General features: G+C 37.4%; 3 protein-coding genes across 3 annotated transcripts; 2 read left to right on the top strand and 1 right to left on the bottom strand.

Annotated features, from left to right (window-relative positions):
• The first annotated feature begins 333 nt into the window (after positions 1–333).
• On the top strand, positions 334–1,068 carry PEI1 (Zinc finger C-x8-C-x5-C-x3-H type family protein). Its single transcript, XM_089157702.1, has one exon. It carries the CDS (start codon positions 334–336, stop codon positions 1,066–1,068), a length of 735 nt encoding a protein of 244 aa, XP_089013828.1.
• Positions 1,069–1,783: 715 nt separating this feature from the next.
• Positions 1,784–9,284, bottom strand: LOC149013073 (increased DNA methylation 1-like). The gene is made up of 9 exons (XM_089159750.1): positions 9,069–9,284; positions 4,638–5,356; positions 4,425–4,527; positions 4,221–4,294; positions 3,078–3,313; positions 2,880–2,966; positions 2,630–2,729; positions 2,336–2,540; positions 1,784–2,249 (listed from the first exon to the last, which is right to left on the bottom strand). The coding sequence occupies exons 2-9, from the start codon at positions 5,298–5,300 to the stop codon at positions 1,981–1,983; spliced, it is 1,737 nt and encodes a 578-aa protein (XP_089015876.1). The 5' UTR covers positions 5,301–5,356; positions 9,069–9,284; the 3' UTR covers positions 1,784–1,980.
• A 607-nt stretch (positions 9,285–9,891) lies between these two features.
• On the top strand, positions 9,892–24,955 carry LOC149013072 (ATP-dependent caseinolytic (Clp) protease/crotonase family protein). The gene is made up of 8 exons (XM_089158908.1): positions 9,892–10,254; positions 18,210–18,379; positions 19,529–19,603; positions 21,972–22,062; positions 22,156–22,207; positions 22,636–22,739; positions 22,822–22,898; positions 24,339–24,955. Exons 1-8 carry the CDS (start codon positions 10,047–10,049, stop codon positions 24,513–24,515), a joined length of 954 nt encoding a protein of 317 aa, XP_089015034.1. The 5' UTR covers positions 9,892–10,046; the 3' UTR covers positions 24,516–24,955.
• The last annotated feature ends 1,549 nt before the right edge of the window (positions 24,956–26,504 follow it).

Raw genomic sequence — 26,504 nt, 5'->3', positions numbered from 1 at the left:
TCTTCTTCGTCTTCCTCACTGTATCTCTTTCTCTCTCTCTTCTCTCTGTGAACTGTGTCCGCCATGGATTCTGTAGTTGTTTGTCTTCTGCTTCTCTGTTATTACTTCAGTTCTTTTATTAGAATCCTCTAGTTGTAAAGAAAATCAAATTTTCCTTTATACCAGAGATTTTTTTCTTCTTAAGAAATGTGAATATATCATGTGATTTCTTGTCAATTTGGTTTGGGTTTTTTTTCTTTCTCGTTTCTGGGATTAACTCAACAAAGCTTTTTCGGTTTTATTCGTCCTGCATTTAGAAATTAGTAATTATTTTCTGGGGAATATTTCTGGAAGATGGAACAGTTGTTGAAGGGCCCAAGACTTCTGAATTGGTACGAGTCGGAACAAATTGGGGACGAGTGGATTTATCACTCGGACGAGTTTCGCATGTATGTTTTCAAAATCAAGAAATGTCCGAAAACGAGAAGCCATGATTGGACTTCTTGCCCATTCGCACACCGAGGAGAGAAGGCACGACGGCGTGATCCACGTAAAATCAACTACGCCGCCATTGCATGTCCCGAGTTCCGAACCGGTGAGTGCTCGAAAGGCGAGTTATGCGAGTTCGCTCATGGGATTTTCGAGTTCTGGCTTCACCCTTCTAAGTACCGCACTCGTGCATGCAATGCCGGAGGATTTTGCCAGAGAAAGGTGTGTTTCTTTGCTCATGCACCGGAAGAGCTTCGTCCGATGAAGAAACCGAAGCTTCGTTTCATTTCTAAGCCAAGCATGGGTGAAGCAAAGAAGGAGATAAGCAATGGATCTGTGACATCTGTTGGTGGCGGCTTTGGCGGCGGCGGCGGCGGTGGCGGTGGCGGGGGTTTGAAAATCGGGATGAACCCGCCACCTGCAGAGAAGCTGACCAGAGATGAAATTTCGATGATTGAGAGGGACATTACTGAAAATTTGAGGAAATTCATTTTAGAAGATGATGAGGAAGTGAAAGATGATGGACAACATGGAAGTTTCGGTTTCGGGGATTTACCGGATTTGCCCGATATTGATTGGGTTACTGATTTGCTGAACTGAAATGAGAAATGTGATAAAAGAAGTAATTATAGGACCTTCCTATACATGAATAAGATCATTAATGTAAAAATATTAATCCATATATGAACAATATGAAGGCTCCTTACAGAGCTAGGGCTCAATAAATTTCTGCATGGAGATTGTCTTTGATTTTATATGGAGATATAGTAATGGATTTACTTTTTTGAAAGAGAAATAAAATCTCACTAGCAAGCATATTTAGAAGGAAAAAACAAAAAAATAACTCACTATGTGCCATAGCTAAAAAATTGACATAGTTGATTTGATGATTGCATTCTCAATATGTTGGATTAGCATGTCGTGCTACGCAAACAAGAGTCTCACTTCAAATATAAAAAGTGCAACTAGAAAGAACGCTAACGTATTTTCAGGGGCGGACCTAGCAATGATTTAACATAAGGGGGCACAATGACCCTTCTACCCATTCAAAATTTTTCTACAATTGGGGGAGGGGTGGAAAGTGCTGAAATTCACACCGGAAAAAGGTCAGATGACCAAGAAATTAAAAAGAGAAGGCCACAAGGGCTTTTGTTAAGAAATTTTGAAAAAAATTGGGGGCTCCTTGGCCTTGGGGGAGCTCCCCCCAGCATACTTTCTCATCTATCTCCTCACATGAAATGAACCCAATGCCTTACCATGCATGAAATCATAAAACCACATCTCCTAAGAGAACATTTTCGTTGGTGCAGTTTTTGGCAGATCGAGATAGTAAAACTTAGATAGATTGCACCATACAACATTCATTTTCAAAACAACATTAGACTAGAAGGAAACAAACTCGAATTATACTAAATACTGATTAAGTTCAAAAGGGGGGGGGGGTGACTATAGTAAAACAGATCGTATATAGCTCCATACCTCATTGATTCTGGTAAACTAGTTGCACCCTTATCATCCGAAAAAATAATAATCACCAACTGGCACAGAAGTACCATCATCATAGTGTCTTTTGAGCACAATGGCATCATTTTCCAGTGTGAGAAATATTCCAACAGATGTTTTTTTCTTTTCATCTTTTCTTTGCACAGGAAGAACCTCCTCAGGCTCATCTGGAGGTTCAAGATTCAGATCAAACGGCAAAGGCTTACGTAACTTACTTTCATTGTCTCTAACATCATCCTCAAGATTAATGACTTCTGGTTCATTATTGCCATTCAGAACTGTTGGAGGAAAAAATGTACTCTCTTAAGTGAGGAAGCAATGTGAATGAAAATTGTTGAAGTATCTATAACTTTCAGTAAAGTACCTTCACTGTCTTCTTTTGACCCATCATCCATCAACAAGATCTTTTGCACAAATGTTGCATCTTTGAATGTCATTAAGTTCATCGATGCCATATCTCTTCTCTCTATCTGACTAACTGGCTTGAACTGAAAATAAGTCATCCAATAGTCTAGTCTTTCAAGAGCACTAGGTAAGACCAATTTCTTAACATTCAGGAACCAAAGGACCTGCAATTAGTATGATTAACACAAGAGATTCCCAAAGAAAGAAAGAAAGAAAGCACCCTCATAGACATTGGGTTGTTTGTTCAACTTACAGATACAATAGCCTCTACCAGTCGAGGACACATTCTTTCACGTCTATATTTCTCTCTAGTTCCAATAAATGGCATCTCTGCTAGCTTGGTCCCATGGATTCTAGAAATAATAATAATAATAATAAAGAAAACATTACATCTATACGTACCTGAAGTAAAATTTTCATGTGGAGGCCAATTATATATAATTCCTTGTAACAAGAGGAAAACTATTCCAACCGATTATGAACTTTTAGGGAAGCATATAGACCTGATGGATGCTGCTGCAGTTACTTCATCTTGTCTCTCCAAGGTGAAAGTGTAGAACCCACGACAATCAAGGCGGCTTAAGTTGGACCTGAAATGAGGAAAGTTATAAAATTTGAAAACCCATTGAGGGCAAGAGATCCCTAAGGTGGAAGAATGTAGTAATCCTAGAAAAGAGCAAATGGTTTCCCAAAATGCTTACCCACAGTTGAAGGCAACCATTGGAATCCTATCCAAGCCAGTCCTGCTGTCGATAATAGGTTGGAAGCATTCATCATAGACTGCATATGCTAAGGCAACCTTTGAGTTACAATCCATTTTCTTTGCCTTTTCTTGGAGAGATCTGCACTTTATGTTTGTACACTTGTTCAGAGTCCATGAGAATCCATCCCCAATTTGATGCGGGACACCAATGAGCCCTTGCAATTGCAGGTACACCTGATAGATAATTATCACAATCAAGTTAGCTTGGTTGCAATCAGCAACTCACAGAATATTTTCCACCAATCGTAAGTGAAGATTGATGAAAATTGGAAGGAAAAAAAATCCTCATTGATCATCATAAACAGAAGTAGAGAGCAAGTGTGGTTTTTTTATTCAATTTTGGAGAAAGCCCGCTAGAGGTGAAAGAAAGGAACTCACTTGATTTTAACACCAGTGACGCCTTCATGATCAATTTCAGAACCCCATGAACCATCCTCATACAAATCAGGTCAAGCAAAACCCATGCCCTCACAAATATTAACTGGTTTGACTTTGGTCTAGTTCTTAAAATCACCATTTCTACGATATCTGAGAAAAAAGGAAAAGGACTGCTGTCAGGCCAGACAGCCCCTGCCCCAGTGGTGGAACAAGGAGAGCTTTTGCAGGCACCACAGAGAATTGCAGTCTACTCACCGCACTCCACCACTCCAACTCCCCCCCCCCAAAAAAAAAAAAAAAAAAAAGAAGAAAAGAAAAAGAAAGAAAGAGTCGAGGAATTTGTTCATGGTATCCACATCAGTACGACAGTACCTATATGGTTCAGTAGGATTAAAAGGGCATACTTAGTGCTTGAGGCTCCTGCTTCACCCCTCTTCATAGGGAGACTGTTTCCCAATTGAATCCAGCATCACTAGACTGTAGTGGAGCAATCATAACATTGCACCAAGGTCTGCCCCCTTAACCAATGGACCTAGTTTCTCTTACACTATGGTTTCACTAGAAAAGAGTATTTCAGACCTTCAACAATAGGGTGTACGAAAATTATAGGCATTCACTATCCTCGAATCCGATCACAATTTAAATCATAGTTCTTTGCTGAGATGAAGAAAAATTAAATTCAAAAGGAATTAGCGTGAAGTACCTCGCTACAACTTTTTCCACAGAAGGTGGTTTTGCCAATAACTACAGCTGTTTGTCTAACACAGTGACAATGATCTACAATAGTTAGACAGAAATAATTAGTTCTTAAGAAGCTAAGCACAAGATAATTATAAAAATGGCATAACATGAAGAACACTTACATATAATTATAAAATTGGCATAACATAACATGAAGAACACTTACATATTTCTTCACACTGAAAACATTGGAATGAGAGGATATCCTTTGGCATTCCACAAATTGAGCACACACAGACTGGGCAGTGAAAAGCAGCTTGGGGAAGTGTCTGTGACGAGTTGTAGATCATCAGGAGTAAAATTAAACATATTAAGATGAAGCTCAAATGTCTTTATTGTTTTTATATCAAATGTAGCAAGAGCTTGGATTTTTCTCTACCTTTATACCAACACATTCCTCATGATATGTCAATGGACAAATATCACAGCAGATTAGCTGCCCATCACCTCCACATATATTGCAGATGTCATCGTTCTTATCAACATCATCTTTTTGGACGTCTACAATTTGGAATCCTCTACATGCAGGAATATCTTGCTTGCTCCATGCTTCTATCTGGCATTTCAACAGGGATTTTCTAGTTCCACCAGTGTACATATTCATGAATGGTTCATTTCCGTTACTTCCTGCATGGTGCTCAAATTCTTTAACTGTAATGGTGCTATTGCAACAAGTGCACAGAATTCCTTCCTTGGTAACCGTCCCTTTGAGTGTAACCTTCCCATCCCTGTACTGTACTGTTGTGCCTTCTTCAATCGTTCCAGAATTGATTAACCATGAAAGGATAGTGCGCCTGCCATTCCTGAGAACATTTGATTCTTCTCTGAGGGGGCTATTCCTCCCATTTTCAACTTCAACATCTAGGGGAACTTGTCCTACTCTAAACCTTGTCGCCCTTGAGGATCTCCTAACACCAGTTAAGTTAGTCCTAGAGGCAGACGCAAATATGTCGCTTGAGTTTCTTGGACCCACATAAGTAGGGTCATCTTCCAAACTGCTACTAGAATTCTCAGAGAAAATCCTCCTTGCCCTCCGAGGCATCTCTATCTATGACCTGAGTGACTGAAGAATCTAAATTACTAGCTAGCGAAAGGTATCTGGAACACAAAGAACAGACTTTAGAACCCAACTCAAGAAATAAATAAATAAATAAATAAATAAATAAAAATAGAAATAAAAAACAAAATCAACAACAACAACAATAAGCCTACATATCATCAAGTGCATGCAAGGTCTGTCATCGAGATATTCTGAGGTATATACTACAGATAATCTGCAATGCATCATTAATTACCAAAAGGAACAGCTTGAGAACTATAACCAAGAAATCAAGAAACTAAAGCTCAAAAAATATCAAGAACCTAGAAGCAAATTGAATTATTGGTGCTCCTTGCAATAATGATTATGAATTTTTCTGCCGTAAGCTGATAAGCAACCCGTCTGGTGTGCCGGTGGGGGGGGGGGGAATCTCCCTATCCTCTATGCATGAGATACTCATATATAAAGGAGTACAGACATTTCTAGATAGTTCTTAATACAAGAAAACCTATGCCAGAAGTCAGCATGACGGGGTTAGAGCAAAATTCTTATCTACCATACAGTTTTTCCAAAAAAAAATTATACCAGGTCAGTAAATATCATCAGATCATTGTACTTTGATGTGCATAGAATCTTGGTTAGGACTTAGCACACTACAAAAAGGCTGCAGCTTGAAGTAGAACCTATTTTTTAGAAGGTAAGACAGAAAAAAACATTTCCATGGTATGAATCACCGGATCTTTTTATCATATGCCAGTTCTAAGTTTATGGTACCATGCAAGCTTTGATAACTAAATTAACAATAAACTTTTCAACAGATCACGCTTTTCCCCATCTATTTAGTGCTGGATCAGTACTTGAATGTTAGAAACACCGAATCAATAGATGTGAAAACATCTGCAATATGCATATCACAATATCAGATCCAAACCAGCATTATGCAATTTGTATAATTTCCTTGCAAGAACCATGCTTCAAGTGCAAATAGCTTTAATTCCTTCATCCTTAACTAGTAAAATCAATAATTGGTTCAAAAAAAAAAAAAAAAAAAAAAAAAAAAAAAAAAAAGTCAAAACTTGCTGCAGAAAACAAAAACATAATTTATGAACTAGGTTAGCCAGATCAGGGAATAGCAGAAAGAATCTAGCCTGAAACAACTCCAATCCTGATTATGAGAAATTTATCCATGGTTCACAAACTATAGGGTTATGTAACTCTGATTCCTTCATCTTTAACTAATATAAAAAAATAAAAAAAAGGAGAGAGAAAAAAAATTGTGGCAGGAAACAATATCATAATTTGTGGACTAGGCAGACCAAATCAGGATACAGCTGAGGCGGCTGTAGCCTGAAACCACTCTGATCTCGATCATGAGAAATTTATCCATTGCACAAAAGCTATGCAATTGTGCATCTAAATCCTTAAGCATCGTTTCATAGCTTTAATGGGGGAAAAGGATGATAAGATTACCTGAATGGTGCACCCGGCGTTGTGAAAAAATCAATCTAGATGGTGCCCACAACCAGCGATGCAAGAATCATACCGGATGCTAAACATGGATCGCAACATTGACACAGAGGAGCTCAAGTAATAGACACAACAAGAAGGATGGATGGGATAGACATAGGAGGTCTAGAACGAGAAGAAACAACACGGATGGATCGGGAAAGAGAGAAAACTCCTTGGTGGCTCACTATTCTCCGATGGGTCTTTACACAGAAAATGAGTGTCTCATTAAATAGAGGTAAATGATGAGATTTCTTACCATTGTGCTTCAACACGTGTAAAAACCTCCTTGAATTCCTCGTCTGGTATAGGAAAACCACAGGCGGTGGAAGCCAGGATACAATTCCCAGTCGTGCATTGTGCTTGAAAAGGCAAAGAAAGAATTGCGGCTTACCTCCAATACCGCTTGTCATTTATCGTAGCGTTACCTTAGACCTGAAGTTCTGGACACGTGTAAGTGACGGTTTTCTGATATCACTCTTGCGTGGCTGGCATCGTCTGTGGTGCGCTAGGATGGAGTGAATTTGAATTGTGAAATACAACACCATGAGCTATTGTCTTGTCCATTTTTCATTTGTGGCACTAGAAAGGCTGCATCTTACTATATTTGGGGGGGGGGGGGCCGATGGAGCAGTGGTGTTTTTCATAAGATCTTCTCTAGAACATTAACTCACTCTGAACTGTATCCTCATGATGGCTCTACATTTTCAATCATTGCCAAGGTCTAGAGTTCTAACATAAACATCTACTGAGTAAACATTTTGGAAAGGCTGCATGACATTACCAACATAACAGAGACAAGTTACAGAAAAAAAATGCCAACTCTTGTTAGTTAATTCTTCTTGAAGGTACCTTCAATACCTTTCTACTGTTTGGCCAGAAACTGAACACATGGTCACACATTAGTTGGAAAAGATTAGTCCCTAGAGCTATCCCTATAGTTCAGCCTTGCTCCATTACCTTATGAATAAGGAGCAACACAGAGTGCTGTCTTCATTGTACCATGACCCTAAACGTAAGTACTCAAACTAATACTAGTAATTATAATGGAGATTCTTAGCATTATTTGGTCAAAATAACAATTGGGACTGGGATTAGGACTTAAGTGTGTTTGGGTCAGCATGAACATAAGTCTTGCTGACTAGGTAGTTGAGAAATGATTGATTGATTAAGATATTGAATGGTAATGGTATGCTAATCAGGATTTTCAAGAGGGAAGACTCAACATTCAGATCCCAAGTCCCAAGACCCAACTTTCTTGCAAGTCTTCATGCCATGAGGAAAAGAATTACTTGGGCACCAAAACCAGCCATGAATTTTCACAAATAGAAAAAGATTAAATACTCCTCAACCCCCATAGAGCACAGAGATACATGATCCAAACCTTCTAAGCTCCAGTTCCTCTCTTAAAATTTGAATTCTGTGGCAAGAAATGACTACCCAATTCAGTAATCTTTTGCTACCTATCTCGCATCTCAGCAAGTTCTTTTTTTCTCCCTTTTTTTTGGGGGGTCATTTGTAACCCGAAGTCTTCATGTTCATGCTAGTCTTTCGTTTTGAGCTGAGTTCCATTTCCTCGCAAGCATGTTCTGTTTCTTTTCAGTCTGACCTCGTGGAGCCTCCTGATACATGTAACTGGTTTTCTAGTTATGTGTGAAGCTGGGGCATTGGATTTTGTAGATGGTTTTAGAACTAGAGAAGGAAAAAGCAAAGGCCTTTAGGCTGCAAGAGATAAACAGAATCAGGGAAATGATCTGGCGAATAGATTATTAATAGTATCAAGAGACGTTTTCCTTGATGATGGAGGTAACTCCTTAAATCGGCTAGTCGGATGACAGAGTTGTTTTGTGGTTGTTGACCATAACCCAGGAATATCAGAGTTTAAATGAGCTACCTTATTTTCTATTTCTCTGCATTCGATTAGGGATTTTATCCTTACAAAGAAAACGTTGAATTACTGCATTTGACCTTGTTTCCAAACACTGCGTAATTAATTCTATTCCTATCACAATTTCTCTTAATTGATTTCCTTCTGTGGGAAAACCGGGCAAACATCTGCTGGACAAAGCTGAAAGTTTGGAATGGAAAAACAAAACTCATGATTTTCTCTTTCAGAAGGTGACAAAGAATTGGACTAGCTAGGATAGAGTATATATTCTACCACAGCTCGACGAAAGAAGAAAATCTTGTTTTATAGATATACAGTAGAATGCCCCAATGATAACTGTTAGACGAAAGGATTGAAGAAGAGCAAATACAAGATACCTAAGTTCCAGTGGCACAGCTCGATCAAACATCACCCTGAAGTGGAGATTCAATGAAGAAGCTACATTGAAGCGCTGATGACAAAGAAAATGAAGGACGGGTAGATTGCGGAGATTCATGATATCCCAGTATGAATGAAGAAAACTCTGAACCTCCATTGAAGCAGCTTCGACTTGGAACATTGAGTTCATCATGTGCAGTTGGGTCTAGCTACTCTGCCATTCTGCTACTATGTGTCTTGCACTCAATAAAATCAAAACTTGTCGGATCCGTTCTTTTATATGGATAAAAGTCCGACCCAGGACCCGAGCTATTTATTTGTCTTTCTGTAAACTATTTCATGCTTGAGGTTGAGGCTGAGTTTTTTTTTTGGATAAAAGTGTATTAGCAAAAAATATTTATTAATGTTTGATTAAAATAATAAATGACAAAAAAATCAAAAAGGCAAAAGGAACTTCGATTATGTGGATCTTGCACCTACATAACAAGATCATGTATCATGCTAGTTAAAAGAATCGCATGCACTACTGAGATTTTAAAAATAAATTGTTTGGATTCGTTGGTGGTCGTTAATTTCACTAAAAATCACATTTTGTTTCTACTAATTTACTATATTTTCTTGTATGAAGGAATCTCCTTGTCATATTCGTACGTAATAATTTTTTTTCCAGTTGATTAGCATTCTACAAAAGTAATTATAAAAAAAAGAAAAGAAAAGAGAACTGGAAGTATAAAAATGATGGCAAATGGGGGCATGAAGTCTAATCCTATAAAGGGTTCAGTTAATGGGTAATATCCATGACCCTTGAACCCGAATGTATTCCAAACCGTCGATATTTGAAAATCACAAAATCGAAATCTGTTGTAATTGCAAAGCAGTGATATGGAGGGGGAGGAACAAAGCATCCCGCCATAAAGTTGTGTGTTTTTACGGACACCTTGCTTCTATTGTTAGAAAGCCAATCCCTGTATTTTCATATGGGTGTTTTTCCGGCCATCATTCGATCGCTAAGTGGCAGGTTGACGAAACCCTACTCTCAGTTCTACGATTTGGATGGTGTTGCTTCTGGGTTTATTTCGTTTTCGGAGAATTCTTATCAATGGCAGAGGCAAAGCTGCAGAAGTCTTATCCTAGAGACTGCTTCTGAATCCGTGAGGATGGAGAAACTCTCTGGTTCGGACTCTGGTAAGATCCTACTTGATTCTATTGCAGTTTTGTCTATTTCGGAATCGAATAGTTGTGTAATCTTTGTTATTTGCATGTATTTGTCTTCTTGTTTGGGATATTGAAAAGTGGAGCCATTATTATTTTGATAATTTTGGTTTGTCGATCAATGCTTTTGGAAGATTATTTAGTTATTTTCAGGATAAAGAAGCCCTGTCAAAGTAAACTTCCGCTGAAGATTGTTGAACTCTTCTATGATAAAATTCTGTATCCACTGGCATTTGCAATGCTAGTTTGGTTTCCACGAGTTGAACGTAAAATTTGCATGCTTCAATTCCATTTGAATGACCAAGTCATCGATTCACATGGCATGTGTTCTAGTTTTGCAATTTGTAAATTGCAGGCCAGCAAGGAACCAATATTGTACATGATAGACCGTGTGCATTTTAAAATATTCATACTAGACTAATTTTTTTTTTTTTTAACAACCAGCGAATTCAGGCTTATCCAGTTACATGTTGATTGCTCGGGTTCCACTTCTTGTCAAAAAAGACTTGATTAAATAATTGTTATTAATGATGTTAGTGGAATCCTAGCTCGTTATTCTCTTTGAAGATTATTGATACAAGTGAGGGCGTTAACATTGTATTATTCATCTTCAGCCTCCTACACCATGCTGGTTGTGATTTTGATTCATTTATAATTAAATTGCAATTTACTAATTATGAGTTTGGTAATTACTCTTGCTGTTGCTTTATGAAATTCTGTTCGGTACTGTTGCCTTATGACAATGGAGATTCCAAACCTAAGATTATGTGGGGCCTCCTCATAGAATAATTGGTAGCTCCAAAGGCAGTTAGTTTTCAGCTGAAAGGCATTAATCAGGAGAGATTGGGAGAAGCACTCTGCTTTATTATTAACTTAAAAGAGTAGCCATATTTGAACTACCATGAATGGGAGCTAGTACTGTCTATTAATCACCATTTTCTACAATAAGTTTGAATGGTTTGTCCATTGTTGATTTGCTTGATTGGAAATAAAGTATTTTTAACTTTTACTGTGTATTATGTCTTGTATATGCTTTCCATCTATTGATTCTTGCCTGTTACTACTCTTTAAGCTATTGAACATTGATTCCTATCATCTGATTTCCTTTATGATGTTACTTCATAAATTGATTTGGCATACTGTTGTTATTACCATTTTTCAACCGAAGTTGCTAAGTCCAGTTCCCTAATGCAGTCCTACTTGTTGCATTGTGGTGAATCTGATACCTAATCCCATGTGAGCTTCCTTATAACAAAAATTCTAGCTTCAAAAGCCACAATACATTATAAATGGGTGTAAACCGATAGGTATTTTTTGACAAACAGCAAACTCATAGTGTTCTTTGACAAAGATCAATCATGTGCCACCACTCATCTGAGATGGGGGCTCTTTTATTTGTATAGTTTTTAGAAATCTTACCATATATCTGTGAGAGCATCACTAACATGCATTATATTATGAACCCTCAATTGAAACATTGAAACTGTTGGAAACAGCAATAAGTCTGGATCACCTCATTTCCGCATTCTTATCTTCTACTTCCAGTAAACAAGGACCTATTAGGGAGAGGGTGTACCCAACCCCCCTTAAATTTTTAAAATGAATAGTGATGAACGTAGCATTTTGATGGGCAATAACAGATACCATCTGATATTGTAGGACAAGGTCTGTTGTTGATTGGAAATAAAATATTTATAACTTTTGGTTGACTTGCAGAAGTTTACATTTTCCTTGAAATGTGACTCCAAACTTTTACTGTCTCTCCTTGCCCTATGCATAATTGGATTTGAAGCAGAAACAACTTAGTGACATCTCATTTCAGTTCCAATTAGTATATACCTTTTCAAAAGATAGTATTTGTCTTTTCAAAGCTAACTTCATTTATATTACTGATTATTTTTCCAAATGAATTCTTATGGTTTACCATAAGATTCAAAGTAATTCGAGAGGAGAGAGATTCAAGCTTGTCACATTTATGAATGTTGCAACTCCCCCCCCCCCTTTTTATGTGTTATATCTTGTACTGTTTCCTTACCATCCATTGGTTCCTGCCAGTTAGTTAAGCTACTGAATGCTAATCATCTAACTTATTTCATGTTTCTACCTTCTAACTAGATGTTGCATCCAGACATCCAGTTCTTTCTGCGATATTTCAACAGAAGTTTGTGAATCCAGTTCTCTTTATTCTCTGTTTGGTGCCTCCTCATAGAACAGTTTGTAGCTTCAAAAGCTACCAGTTTTCAGCCTATGAACACTAATCAGGAGAGAAGCACTTGCTTATTTATTCTCTTAAAATATAATCCACAGTTGAGCTACCATCAAGTGGAAGCGATTACTCTGTTAAGCACCATTTCTCCCAAAATATCATAAATGGTTTCAAATCCATACTGTTTTGAGAAATATCAGTCACGTACCAGCACTCATCTGAGATGGGGGTTTTCTGTTTGTCCAGCTAGAATTATTACCCTGTATGTGTGAGAGCTTCCCACCCCCAACTTGCACAAGTCCCCCCCCCCCCCCCCCCCCCCAAAAAAAAAAAAAAAAAAAAAGCAAAGAGAGGAAGGAAAATGGTGATGAAGGTAGCTTTTTTGATGGGTAAGCACGGCTATCATGTGAATTTATGACAGGGCCTGGTGTTGATTCAGTTGATTGGGGATGGATCATTTGTAACGTTTATTTGACTTTCTCAAATTTTCATTTGCTAAAAATGTGAGGTTCCAAAGTTTTAAAAGTCTCTTCTTGCCCTATGCATTAATATTTGTCTTTTCAGAACTAACTTCAGCTAGATTATTGATTATTCCTCCAAATAAATTCTTGTGGTTTACCATATTGTAGGATACCTCCTCCACATATTAAAGTTCCTAAATCAGAATCTGGGCTTATATATATAATCATTGTCACATTTATTGACGTTGATAACTATTTTTCCTTTTTATCTATGTTACATCTCGGAGATATATTATCTCGTAATGCATTCTTCCCATCTATTGGTCCTTGCTAGTTACCACACTTTAAGCTAGTGAAAAATGAATTTTATCACCTAATTTCTTTCATATGCTACTTAATGAATTGATGTTGCATCCTTTGTATTTACCATATGTCAACAGAAGCTTGTGAATCCAGTTCTTCTAAGCAGTTCTACTCATTACACAGTGGGAGTTCAGTCATCAATTCTCAGGATAAAATACTCAAAGTCAGTCTCAAGTGAGCCTTGTCCGAATTAAATGGGATCTACTGAAGCAAAAATATTTTAGAAATAAAAATTTAAGTTTAAACTTGGATGAAATTAAATGATGTTCACATTTACACTATCATTATCTGGTTTGCTGCTTCACTTGCTACGTGTTGAAGTTTTAGTTTTATCATTCACAAATGGCAATTTGACTAAGAACCCCATTCAATAATGATAGGCCTCTATCTCTTACATTTTAGAAGGTTGTGGTCAAGTTAGACCTTTAACTGCTGGGCTCATAACTCAATTAACCCTTGCTTTAACTACTTGGAGGTGGGTAGCTTGCTACATTGGACTTAGCCATAGTTATTAATGGTATCAGTTGAATTCTACTATCAACTCCTTAGTTATTAAATGGTATCAGCTTAATTTTCCTCATGAAAGTTTGGACCGGATTACTTTATTCTAAAGCTATTGGTGAACAGTTAAAGTGACATCATCAACATTGTTTTCTTCCCCGTCTTTTTTGTACCACTTAGTTAGTATACAACTAATTAGCAGTTTTGTAGGTATGAGTTAAATAAACTATTTTGTATAATTCATTTCTCTCACTGTAGCTTCATTAATCTTGTTAAAGTAATATTATTAAATGGTAGTGGCAAATTATGTCCAATCTTCTCTGTTTGTGTTGAAACTTTCAAGAAACTTTAATCCCTGTCTTTAAAGCTACTACTTTTCAGATGAGGGACTCTTATCAATAGAGCTGCAGTTTGCTCATTTCGGATCTTTAATTATCCAATTTTAAATTACTGGCAAATTGGATGACTGCTCTTTGTTATACAAGCTTTTCAACAATAAATGTTGATTTGCAGAATCAATATTATTTTGAGAATTATAATTTGTAGAATATTTGGTTGTGTTAGTGTGTATGCTTTTGACTTCTATGAGGGTATCCCACCCAGCTGTGAGTGCATCAACCATTATGAGTGCAGACATTATTTGATGGCAAAGAGCATCTACCATAAATTATTTGGAAACACTGTCACAGATCATTGTTCTGTTACTTCCAGAAAGAATCTCAGCATTTTTTATTTTTATTTGATTCGCTAGAGTTCCCATTTGGTGGAAAACCATAAGATTCCAAATAATCTCTTTAACAGTCTCTCATTGATTCATCTGCTACTCAGTAATTTTGTTACACACTCAGTTGTCATTACCATCTTGTTAGCTAGAAATTTTACAACACAACAACAGGTCAGCGTTGTCCTAACTAAATGGGTTGCCTACATGGAACCCTACCCTCCGATCGGGTCTATCGGTGTCATACACTCATACTAACTTCATACAAGGCCTAACCCCACTTTTGACTCCTTCAACCCAAATCAAATCACTCTTCTATACTGGAGCATCTGAAGGCCTCTGTAGAACATGACCATGCCAAACAACTTTCTCATAGGTTATCATGTATTGATGGCCAAGAACAGCTACCACGTGATATTTTAGGAAAAGTCTGTTGTTGATTGGAAATAAAATATTTATAACTTTTGGTTGACTTGCTCAAATTTATGTTTTCCTTAAAATGTGAGTCTCCAAACTTTTAATGTCTCTCCTTGCCCTATGCATAATTGAATTTGAAGCTGAAACAACTTAACGACATCTCATTTCAGTTCCAATTAGTATATGCCTTTTCAAAAGACAGTATTTTTCTTTTCAGAGTTAACTTCATTTATATTAATGATTATTTTTCCAAATGAATTCTTATCATTTACCATAAGATTCAGAGTAATTCTAATATATGTACACACACACACACAGAGAAGTACAAGCTTGTCACATTTATTAATGTTGCAACTGTTTTTCCTTTTTATATGTGGTGTATCTTGTACTGTTTCCTTGCCATCTATTGGTTCTTGCCAGTTAGTTAAGCTACTGAATGCTAGTCATCTAACTTATTTCATGTTTCTACCTTCTAATTAGATGTTGCATCCAGTTCTTACTGTGATATTTCAACAGAAGTTTGTGAATCCAGTTCTCTTTATTCTCTGTTTGGTGCCTCCTCATAGAACAGTCTGTAGCTTCAAAAGCTACTAGTTTTCAGCTGAAGGACATTAATCAGGAGAGAAGTACTTGCTTGTTTATTCTCTTAAAAGTATAATCCATATTAGAACTGCCATCAAGTGAAAGTGATTACTCTGTTACACACCATTTCTAACAAAATACTATAGATGGTTCCAAACCCATAGTGTTTTGAGCAATATCATTCATGACCCAGCACTCATCTGAGATGGGGGGGCTCTTCTGTTTGTCTAGCTAGAATTATTACCCTGTGTGTGCAAGAGCTTCCCAGCCCCATCTTGCACAAGTCCTCCATCTCAGATGAAGGTAGCTTTTTGATGGGTAAGCACGGCTATCATGTGAATTTAGGACAGGGCCTGGTGTTGATTCTTTTGATTGGAGATAAGATCGTTTCTAACGTTTATTTGACTTGCTCAAACTTTTGTTTGCCTAAAAATGTGAGGTTCCAAAATTTTAAAAGACTCTTCTTGCCCTGCATTGTATTTGAAGTAGAAACAACTTACTGAAATCTCATTTCAGTTCCAATTTGTATGTCTTGTCCAAAAAATTAATATTTGTCTTTTCAGAACTAACTTCATCTAGATTATTGATTATTCCTCCAAATGAACTCTTGTGGTTTACTTTATTGTAGGATACTTCCTTTACATATTAGAGTTCCTAGATCAGAATCTGGGCTAATTAGTTATCAAGAAACATCAATGATATATCATATATATATAACAGAATTACATCATTGTCACATTTATTGATGTTCGTAACTATTTTTCCTTTTTATCTATGTTATATCTTGTAATGCGTCCTTACCATCTATTGGTCTTTGCTAGTTACTACACTTTAAGATAGTGAAAAATAGTTTTTATCTTCTAATTTTTTTCATGTGCTACTTAATAAATTGATGTTGCATCCTTTGTAGTTACCATACTTCAACAGAAGCCTGTGATTCAGTTCTTTTAAGCAGTTCTACTTGTTAAATGGTGGGAGTTCAGTTATCAATTCGCAGGATAAAATACTCATAAGTCACCGTCGACTGAGCATTGACCGAATTAAATGGGATTTATCAAAAAAAAAAAAAAATCTTTTACAAATAAAAATTTCAGTTTAAACTTGGATGGAATTAAATGATGTTCACATTTAAACTATCATTATCTGGTTTGCTGCTTCACTTGCTATGTGTTGAAGTTTTAGTTTTATCATTCACAAATGGCAGTTTGACTAAGAACCCTTTCAATAATAATAGGCCTCTTATCTCTTACATTTTAGAAGGTTGTGGTCAAGTTAGACCTCTAACTGCTGGGCTCATAACTCAATTAACCCTTGCTTTAACTACTTGGGGGTGGGTAGCTTGCTACATTGGACTTGGCCATAGTTATTAATGGTGTCAGTTGAATTCTACTATCAACGCCTTAGTCATTAAATGGTATCAGCTGAATTTTCCTCATTAGAGTTTGGACCAGATTACTTTATTCTAAAGCTATTGGTGAACAGTTAAAGTGACGTCATCAACATTGTCATCTTTCCTGTCTTTATTGTACCAGTTGGTTAGTGTATAACAATTAGCAGTTTTTTAGGTACGAGTTCAATAAACTATTTTGTGCAATTCATTTCTCTCACTATAGCTTCATTAATCTTGTTAAAGTAATATTACCAGATGGTAGTGGCAAATTATATCCAATCTTCTCTGTTTGTGCTGAGACTCTCAGGAAACTTTAATCCCTATCTTCAAAGCTACTACTTTTCAAATGAAGGACACTTATCAATAGAGCTGCACTTTGCTCATTTCAGATCTTCAAATGTTATCTAATTTTAAATTACTGGCAAATTGGATGATTTCTCTTTGTTATACATGCTTTTCAACGATAAATGTTGATTTGCAGAATCAATATTGTTTTTAGAATTATAATTTGTAGAATATTTGGTCGTATTAGTGTGTATGCTTTTGACTTCTATGAGGGTACCCACCCAGCTGTGGGTGTGTCGACCAGTATGAGTGAAGACATTATTTGATGGCAAAGATCATCTACTGTACATTATTTGGAAAGACACTGTCACAGATCATTGTTCTGTTACTTCCAGAAAGAATCTCAACATTTTTAATTTTTATTTGATTTTCTAGACTTCGCAGTTTTGTGGAAAATGTAAGATTCCAAATAATCTCTTTAACGGTCTTTCATTGATTCATTCCCACTCTATAATTTTGTTACACCCATCTTGTTACCTAGAAATTTTACAACACAGCAACAGGTCAGCGTCATCCTAACTGAATGGGGTTGGCTACATGGAACCTTACCCTCCTATCTGGTCTATCTGTGTCATACTAACTTGATACAAGGCCTAACCCCACTTCTCCAGTTATTATTGGTCTCTGGATCTTTTTGACTCCTCCAAATCAAATCACTCTTCTGTACTGGAGCATCTGAAGGCCTCTGTTGAACATGGCCATGCCAAACAACTTTCTTATAGGTTATCATGTATTAGAGCCACTCCGTGATCAGCTGTAATTTGATCATTCATAGCTTTGTGCTTCCTACTTTTGCCACACATTCATCTCAACTATACTAAGTTTACCTCTATGATGCTTTTTAACGGCTAATTTCTGTACCCTAGTTCATGTTAAAAATTTTGCATGATAAAAAAATACCGTACTGTTCTAGAATTGAGGAAACTCAGATTTGTCTTGCAGGAATTATTGAAGTGAACTTGGATAGGCCTGGAGCCAAAAATGCCATTGGCAGGGATATGCTAAAAGGCTTACAGCACATCCTTGAAGCCATAAACAAAGATGCTTCTGCTAATGTTGCAATGATCTGCAGCTCAGTTCCAAAAGTTTTTTGTGCAGGTGCTGATTTAAAGGTAAGGTGCTATCATCTGAAATTCATTTTCTCCATTGAAATTAATGGATTTGGTTGTTAATTCATTTTTACTTGAACTATGTTTGGGTGATTGAAATATTCAGGAATAGATTCCAGTACTAAGTCACCATAATGGTAGAGAAATTAAACACTGTAAACATATCTGAGCCATTAGGTATTGATAACTTGTTATTTAGTAAGCAATGAGTAGAAATGGATGATCTATGTAGTATGGGGAATCTAAGTTTCTCAAACGGGTAGTTGGTAAGATGGAGGGTAGACTATGCAGCCAAGGTCCTGTTGGTAAGCCGGTAGCGTACATCAATCATCAGGGTGGATGCAGGAGGGAAGGCAGTCTTTTTCACAGGAGGAGAGAGGATGACATATGTTGGGCAACCCTGGCAGCTTTGCTTTTCCGGTTTGATCATTCTAGGGTGATCCTTTTGTTGATGGATGCTCCTATTACACTTATAGTCTTTGAAGGATGAGGACCAACTATGTAGCATCTACATTGAGAATTCAAGTATTATATATATGTCATTATTCCGAACCTTCGTTGGAACTACCCGTAATAATGAACTTGTAAAATGGATCTGTTTATCATAAAGAAATTTGTTGTTCCTGACCCTGCTTCACCTTAATTGTTATCTGAACAAAAGATCACAATGAGATTTTGATAAAAGTTGTGTCTTGGTCGATAACAAGGCAAAGGATGTGCTATTCCTGTATTAATTTGTTAGACTATCACTGGCAGCCGATGCCATTTATTAGGATTCACGATTGCTTGTCTAAGAACCAATGGATTCCTGATCCATAGTTTTTCTTATTTCTCCGGAGAATTAAATATATAGCACCTAATAGCTGCTTTCCATGAATTGTACACCTGTTAGATTCACTAAATAAGACTGGCATAATACAAAATTGGCAATGAATATATCTCACCGCCAGTAAACTGACTAAACTTCTGGCAAAGCAAATTTCACATGATAGTTCGCTCTGGAATTTCAATGGTATTTTAATTTTATAGGTGGACATGTTTATTTATTTTCTATTTTTTTGTATTTCCTTTCTTCTCAGTTACCCTATCTGTAAGTGTCTTGTACAAGGCAAGCTACATTTTCTCAAAATCACTTTTATGTTGAATTGGCAGGAACGCAAGACAATGAATGCATCAGAGGTCCAGCTCTTTGTCAACTCTTTGCGGTCAACATTCTCATCTCTGGAGGTTCTCTACATGGATTAGTTTCTGTTGGATTTTTGCTTTGATTTTTTTTTTGGGGGGAAATATCTTTATGGGATGGGAATTGCAAATAAAGTTAATTAAGAAGCAAGAATCACTTATTAGCAATGTTTTTTTCTCACGTCTTGTCTTCTGAATTGGAAAACCTGGACGTGTTAACATGTTTTACGCCAGTATGGTGAATTGGTGAGTCACCTTGCAAATCAGGACATGTTAGGGATACCAACAAAACTTTTGTATAAAGAAGGTGATATGGAGGTCAAGGTTTCCCAGAATCTAGAATTAGCTCTCCCAGTTTCAATAGATTTCAATGGTGGAATGCGGAGATATTAGGTTTCTTGATTTTGGAGGAAAATTAGATGATAGAAACAAGAATGACCAGATCTGAAGATTGGCTGGTATGCTTGGGCTGAAGTTTGGGTCGAAGGTAAAAGATATGGTGATGAACTAACGGCTGGAATTTGGGGTGAGACTGATGGAAGGTTAGGCAGATGTGGCAGTATTTGGTTTTGGTGGAAGAGAAGGGATTGAACCAAGGATGGGGTTCCAAGGCAGAAAATAAAAGAGGATAGAGAGGGGGATTGATGTGGGCTTCCAATAATGTTGTTCAAGCTCCAAATACTCCAGTAGGGAGACCCAGGCTTAGGTCTAGTATAGTCCATTAATAGAAGCTAATGGATGTGAAGCAATGGGCTGGATTGGGATCAAGTGTAGGTGCAAACATCAGTAGAAAACACTCCAAATCTCAATCAATTTTTGACCAAGGCTGTTTGAGTTATGATCTTCACAAGTTGCAGCAACAAGACTCAATCATAGGAACAACAACAGCCCTCAATAATTGATAATTACAGTAGCAGCCTCTGGAATCAACTGAGGATGGATTCTGATCTTCAGCTTGAGACCTTAATGGGTTGTTGGAGATACAAACAGTGAGAGCAGCAAGAAGAAGATATGGAGAAGGGGATAAGAAGATAGAAAACAAGGGAGGGAGGGGGGGTAGGGAATGAGTTATGTCAACCCTGGGTCCCCCACTCACGAGTATCTCATCTATTTAACATGGATTCCTTCATAAGAAATGGCAACATGGCTTGCAACTTTGGTTTATGAGAATCTCATTTTTCATTGCAATGTGAGGGCCTATTTATAGGTTGGCTAAAGCTTTACAATGAATAGAAACTTATTAGACTGAAACTAGAAACTAATAACCTAGAAACTAGTGACAATAGAATCTTATGAAAAATAGAAACTACTAGGATTTATAATTCAGCCACATGCATAAATAACTAAAATAGAAACTAAACTAGACTTCTAAATCTTCAAAGAATTAAGTCTTCATGCAATCTGATTTTGTGCCCCCACAAATTCTCTCTGACTGTTCCTACTAGGCCAAATAATGAGCTGTGACACTTTTCACATGAACAGTGACGTGAACAGTGTTTTGGCTTCCCTTCTTCATGTGGAGTAAGGGGCTCTTCTAGTTGGACCAGCTGGCTGCTTTGAGCTGGCCTCCAGTGCTGGTTTGAATTGGTCCTGGCTGACTCCAATCTGTCCAAGTTCTTTATCAGCCAGTTCAAAGAAGAAAAAAAAAAATTACAGAGATTTTGGGTATAAATGAAGGTTGACCATGTTTTTTTGAGGCCTTTAAAGTGGCCATGAAGTAACTCTACAGGTACTGCCAAAAAAAGGCTCAAGTCTGACTGCCTCCTATAAGTTGGTCGGTTTGGCCTACGCATGTTTGGTACGAGCTGCTGCTGAATCAAATCGTTAACTTGATCTCGGTTCAACACAGCCTTATTCGGTCGAACAGGCTGTGCTCCTAGGCCCAAGTTGGGTCTCTGGTCACCTGCCTCCAATCCGGGTGGAGGTGGTTGGTACACAGGGTTATTGTTCCATAAAGGCGAGTTTGGTTGGTTTCCCTGCCCCCCACCAATTCCAGCCTGATTGTTCGACAAGTTTCATTGGTCAGCCATATGAGTGGGCAACAATAAGAATAGGCCTTTACATCCATCCGGTGAGCGGAAAGATCGAACTTCCAGAAGTTCAGTCTTGTTGGGCTTTGGAACTTGCTTTCTTAGTTAAAAATTAGTGAAGAATTTAAAAATTGGTGTTGAAGGATGGATCATTCTGGACAGCTATTGTCCTGGAGTGATCCAGATCATTTATAGGGTTTGAGATCAATATTGGTATGGATTGATCAATCCAGCTATGGTCTTGTCTGATGATGGTCCATAGAGGGATACATGCAAATGCATATCTTTAGGACCTGTAGTATATGGCTTCAACTCTTTGTTTCTTTCACTCTTCATTTTCCCCCTGTTTCCTTGATCTCTTTTGGTCTATCTGCTTTGTTCAGGCACTCCATGTTCCTACCATTGCTGTAATTGAAGGAGCAGCTCTGGGTGGAGGACTTGAAATGGCACTATCATGTGATCTACGAATATGTGGTATTCCTTAAAACTATGTTGGATATATTTGTACAAAGAAGAATGAATTTGTATTTGTTAGTATGGCTGCTTGCTGACTTTAGAGGTTGATAGGAGAAGAGGCAGTATTTTCCATGCCAGAGACTGGACTTGCTATAATTCCTGGGTATGTACTCAATTTTCACATGAAATTTGGAAAAGTTTGTTGGTTTCCATAGGAAAGTTCTGAATATTAACTAGCAATATCCCAATTAGGTCTTCTCATAATTGGCAGATGCCTAAATGCAAATGTGCTATTTTGTCATGATCTAATGTCCTACCAATTGGTTGTGATTCATAAGCTATATTCTTTTAGTTTTTCTCTTGGTGATTTTTTTGTGCCTTGATTGTCAAATATTAGTTCATTAGCTTTTGAATGTTTGGTGCTCTATGAGCTCTTCCATGAGTGTAGGTTAGATTTTCTGGAAGATGAGAATGTTCTTATTGGAATCCTTTTGTGGGTTCTTTAATTTCTTAAGTTATGGTAGTATACTGTTGGAAGCATTGGTGCCAATGTCATTGTCCTCTTATGTCTATCTATCTGGTTATATGCAGTGCTGGTGGGACCCAACGTCTTCCTAGAGTAGTTGGAAGATCAGTGGCAAAAGAACTCATATTCACTGGTCGAAAGATTAACAGCAGAGATGCAGTTTTTATGGGTATTTTTATTGCCATGAGTCCAAAACTATGCTTTTTAGTCATTTGCCATGTTATGAACAATGAAGTTGCAATCTTAGACAGGTCTTGTGAATTGTTGTGTTCCTGCTGGCGGGGCTTACCAGAGGGCTCTTGAAACTGCTCGAGATATAAATCAAAAGGTAATCTTTAGGACTGTAAATTTGTCCTAGTTATCCCAAGCCCACACTAAATTTCAGGCCAGGGTTGGGATCTGAGTTGAGGCCTTGGGTTGAGCCAGTCTAGCCATGCCCTTTATATATACATGTTTTAATGTTTGTATTATTCATAGTGATTATATGTGACAACAGACATGGATTAAGTATTAGAATGAAGATATAATATGCATCACTTAGGGTGATATGTTGGACAATAAATTTAAAGGGTAAAACTTAATTTTTCCGAATTTTTTTAATAACATTAAAATGGCAAAAACAGGGTCATACTCATCCTGCACCATACTGGGGAGGGGCCATTCCTGGGCTGGCCCGGGCCCAGGCTGGACCGGGTTCCAAGCCCAGCACGTGCGCCCAGTTGACCCAGAACCTCGGTTCTGTCTCATTGAAAGAAAGAAGGGAGGGGGAGTCAATCAATCTTGATTTTTTATTCATTTCTTAAAATGAATGTTTGACCTAGAATAAAGTAGAATGACTATGTCACTGACTCCAAACCATTTCAAATTTAGTTATTATTATAATACTTTACTTTGCATACAAATCCCAAAGCATTTAAAGTTCGATTTATTAAACTTCATCCCACTTTGCCATCAAATCCCTAACACAAAAAGTAAATAAAAATTGCATCTGGAAAGTGTAATTACTAAATATAATAGGCACTTAAAAAGGTTACATAATCATATTGTGAAATGATTGCAGAAGTTCTTTTATAAGGTTTGATTTAATTTGTCTTCCCTTCCCTTTAAAAGATGCTGACCCAGGAATGATCTGGCACGAAATGCCCTCTGAGCATTTGCCTGCTATCAGAATGATAGGGAAATTGTGCTGGTCTACGAGTTTCACAAGAAATGCTCCTTATATTTTGGCTATGTATGCTTTGAGATCCACACATATTCTTGAGTATTAGTTATATCTTTAACTTTGCTTTGACATTTAGGTTAACATGTATCTTAGATTTGGCCTAACAAGTGAATGGTATAGAATGTGTAGTCTCAAGATGTCGAATGCAGTTCATTCTTCATTCTGCTAATCTGTGCATGTTGACAATGATATGTCACTTGATTTGAAGTGAATGGCTTGCCTTGGTTTTGTACATAGCCAGTTTATTCATCTCTGGACATGATGCCTCTAAATTAGGTGAGAGAACTGAATGGGCTAGTGGCTGATTTCAGGGCCCGATAAGAGTTGTTTAACTTGTGCACTTCTTCCTAAATGCATCAAATATTGATCTTGGAAATGATTAAAGAACCCGTGTATTTTTTACTTCAATGTACTACCCTAATTCAGGATTTGTTTTGCAACCTTGCACTCAAAGATGGCTTCTGACCTGTGTTTACTGCATATGAGCTATCTGCTAGGTTTTCATGTGAACAGTAAATAATTTGTCCAACATATTGTCTTTCATAGGGTCCCCTGGCGATTAGGATGGCAAAACGTGCTATTGATGGGGGAACTGACCTAGAGTTGGCTTCTGCTTTGGAATTGGAGGAGGAGTGTTATGAGAAACTTTTGAACACACAGGATCGCTTGGAAGGCTTGGCAGCATTTGCTGAGAAGCGGAAGCCAAGATACAAAGGTGAATAGAATACTGTTCTTGCTTGCAGCACCTTGTGCCGATTATGGTCCTTGAAGCTTGTCACAGTTGTTCTTCCTCTTCCCAAGTTAGAAGTCAAAATAATGTTGAGGCATTGGTACGTTAAACTATATAATGGAAAATAAATTAAGGAGATGCTATGAAACCCCTTACTGGCAGAAAGCTGGGTTTTGTTAGCCTCACTTGCTGCAATTTCATACTGCATTTGGTTGGATTTGATGATGGTGAGTCCAGATAGCATCTCTGCCCATGGATGACTACCAGTCAATAACTGGGTTCTGTTTTCTTTCTCATGTTTTTTATTGTTAGTGACTCTTTCCTTTTCATCAAAGTACTGTATAGGTTTGTCATACCCCTTGAATGAAGACATCAATTCTATAACTCGGAATCTTTATATTGTTGTTGGTAAAAGATTCTTTCTTGATGATTATTTTGTCAGGGGATCTCAGGGGCTTGGCATGTCTGCCAGCTTGGGGAGGAACTACACATTACACTACAATAGGTGTTCTAAAGACGTCATTTACATGGATCCACAATTTCAAAAGCAAGCAAAAGAAAAATATTATACACTTCAACCATTGTTTAAGTGTTCATAAAAACCACCTGTTCCAAACCGGACAGGCATTACTGTGTTGAACTTTCTTGGAGCAACAACCTGGCTAAGACCTAACAAGGTCAACCCAGCCTGACCAATTGACACTCCTATCTCCGGATATTTGATACCAATACTTTAAACCTTGACTGGAAATAACAATGATATATTCTTAGAGAATAAGAACACATTTTCTTAAAAAAAAAAAAATAATAATTTGGGTTTCAAAACAAAATTGTGTAATTATAATGACGTTGAAAATTGAAAAACAGATTTTAGTAATGCACATCCTAGTTAGTCAAATGAACTTCTGTGCGTATGCACCTAGGAAGAAAGCTACATGGACAAATTACACTATTGCAGTCCAAATCAAGGTTTAAAGTATCCTATGATACTAGCTGATATGTATCTATATTTGACCCAACCGATACGATACATCTAGATATGTCTCAATATTAAATTACACTAAAATACATTAGTCAGAGCGATACAATATTCGATACGATCGATACGATACTCGATACCGATACTTTAAACGTCAGTTCCAAATAAAACACAAGCCTTAAAATGTAAGCACTTTCAGGCTCCCTCTTCGCCTGTACAAGGTTTGAAGGAAGTCTTGAGCACCCGTAGGTGTCAAAGCTTGAATTGCTAATCCTACTATTCTTCTCCACGCCGCTTGCCTCTTTACCATCTCCTTGGCAAACTCTGGATCAACCACGAAGCTCGCCAATTGAGGATTGCTCTGGAAAGCCTACTTGATCCGACCCAGGAACACAACCCGCAACAAATTCATTCCCTGGGCGTAGCAGCATATCTTTTTGCCCAACAGAGAATGAGAATTAGATTAAGCTCTCCAGAGCAATTCCACTGGAGGCGAAAAAATTGCTGTCTACAATGAACAGTAATGGTACATGCCACCAAGACCTGTTTAAAGAGAATTGCTCGACTCCACGAGCTATCGTATTTTCTTTTGAGTCCTTCCGCCGCCTCTTCCAACCCCGTTTTATCACCCTCTCAAGGCCTCGAGGAAGTTGTACTCAAATTCTCCTAGATTCAGTCAAAATCGATCAAAATTAACTGAACATTGACTGAATCCTATTATTGGTCAATTCCCCCCAAAAGTGTTGATAAATTGAAAAATTATTGAATTTTGATGCCTATGATTTCTTATTGAACTCCATTATTGGAAGGTGGTTTTCATTTCGGTCTAGACTCTGGGAACAATGGTGGTGTGCCGGAATTGCAGTGTATTAATCGAAATTGGAAGAAGAAAAGAAGGGTCATTTGCTCCTGTAATCATAGTTTTCACATCAATTGTTTCAATATGTGATTACAATCCCACTATAGTTGCCCACTCTGTTGGAAACTTTATTGACGAAGCTAC

Source organism: Hakea prostrata, chromosome 6, assembly GCF_041222555.1.
Source record: "Hakea prostrata isolate BN-2017 chromosome 6, UWA_Hpros_2, whole genome shotgun sequence".
In the NCBI taxonomy this organism is placed as follows: Eukaryota; Viridiplantae; Streptophyta; class Magnoliopsida; order Proteales; family Proteaceae; genus Hakea; species Hakea prostrata.
Note: the sequence above shows the minus strand (reverse complement) of the source record. Positions and strands in the feature narration are given on the sequence as shown.

Excerpts from the sequence above, each read along its gene's own strand:
- LOC149013072 (XM_089158908.1), top strand. The coding sequence starts at position 10,047 with ATGGGTGTTTTTCCGGCCATCATTCGATCGCTAAGTGGCAGGTTGACG. Across the intron at positions 19,604-21,971 it reads CAACATTCTCATCTCTGGAG|GCACTCCATGTTCCTACCAT; the intron begins GTTCTCTACATG and ends TGCTTTGTTCAG. Across the intron at positions 22,899-24,338 it reads CTCGAGATATAAATCAAAAG|GGTCCCCTGGCGATTAGGAT; the intron begins GTAATCTTTAGG and ends TGTCTTTCATAG.
- PEI1 (XM_089157702.1), top strand. The coding sequence starts at position 334 with ATGGAACAGTTGTTGAAGGGCCCAAGACTTCTGAATTGGTACGAGTCG.
- LOC149013073 (XM_089159750.1), bottom strand. The coding sequence starts at position 5,300 with ATGCCTCGGAGGGCAAGGAGGATTTTCTCTGAGAATTCTAGTAGCAGT. Across the intron at positions 4,295-4,424 it reads TTTTCAGTGTGAAGAAATAT|ATCATTGTCACTGTGTTAGA; the intron begins GTAAGTGTTCTT and ends TAACTATTGTAG. Across the intron at positions 2,250-2,335 it reads GTCAAAAGAAGACAGTGAAG|TTCTGAATGGCAATAATGAA; the intron begins GTACTTTACTGA and ends TTCCTCCAACAG.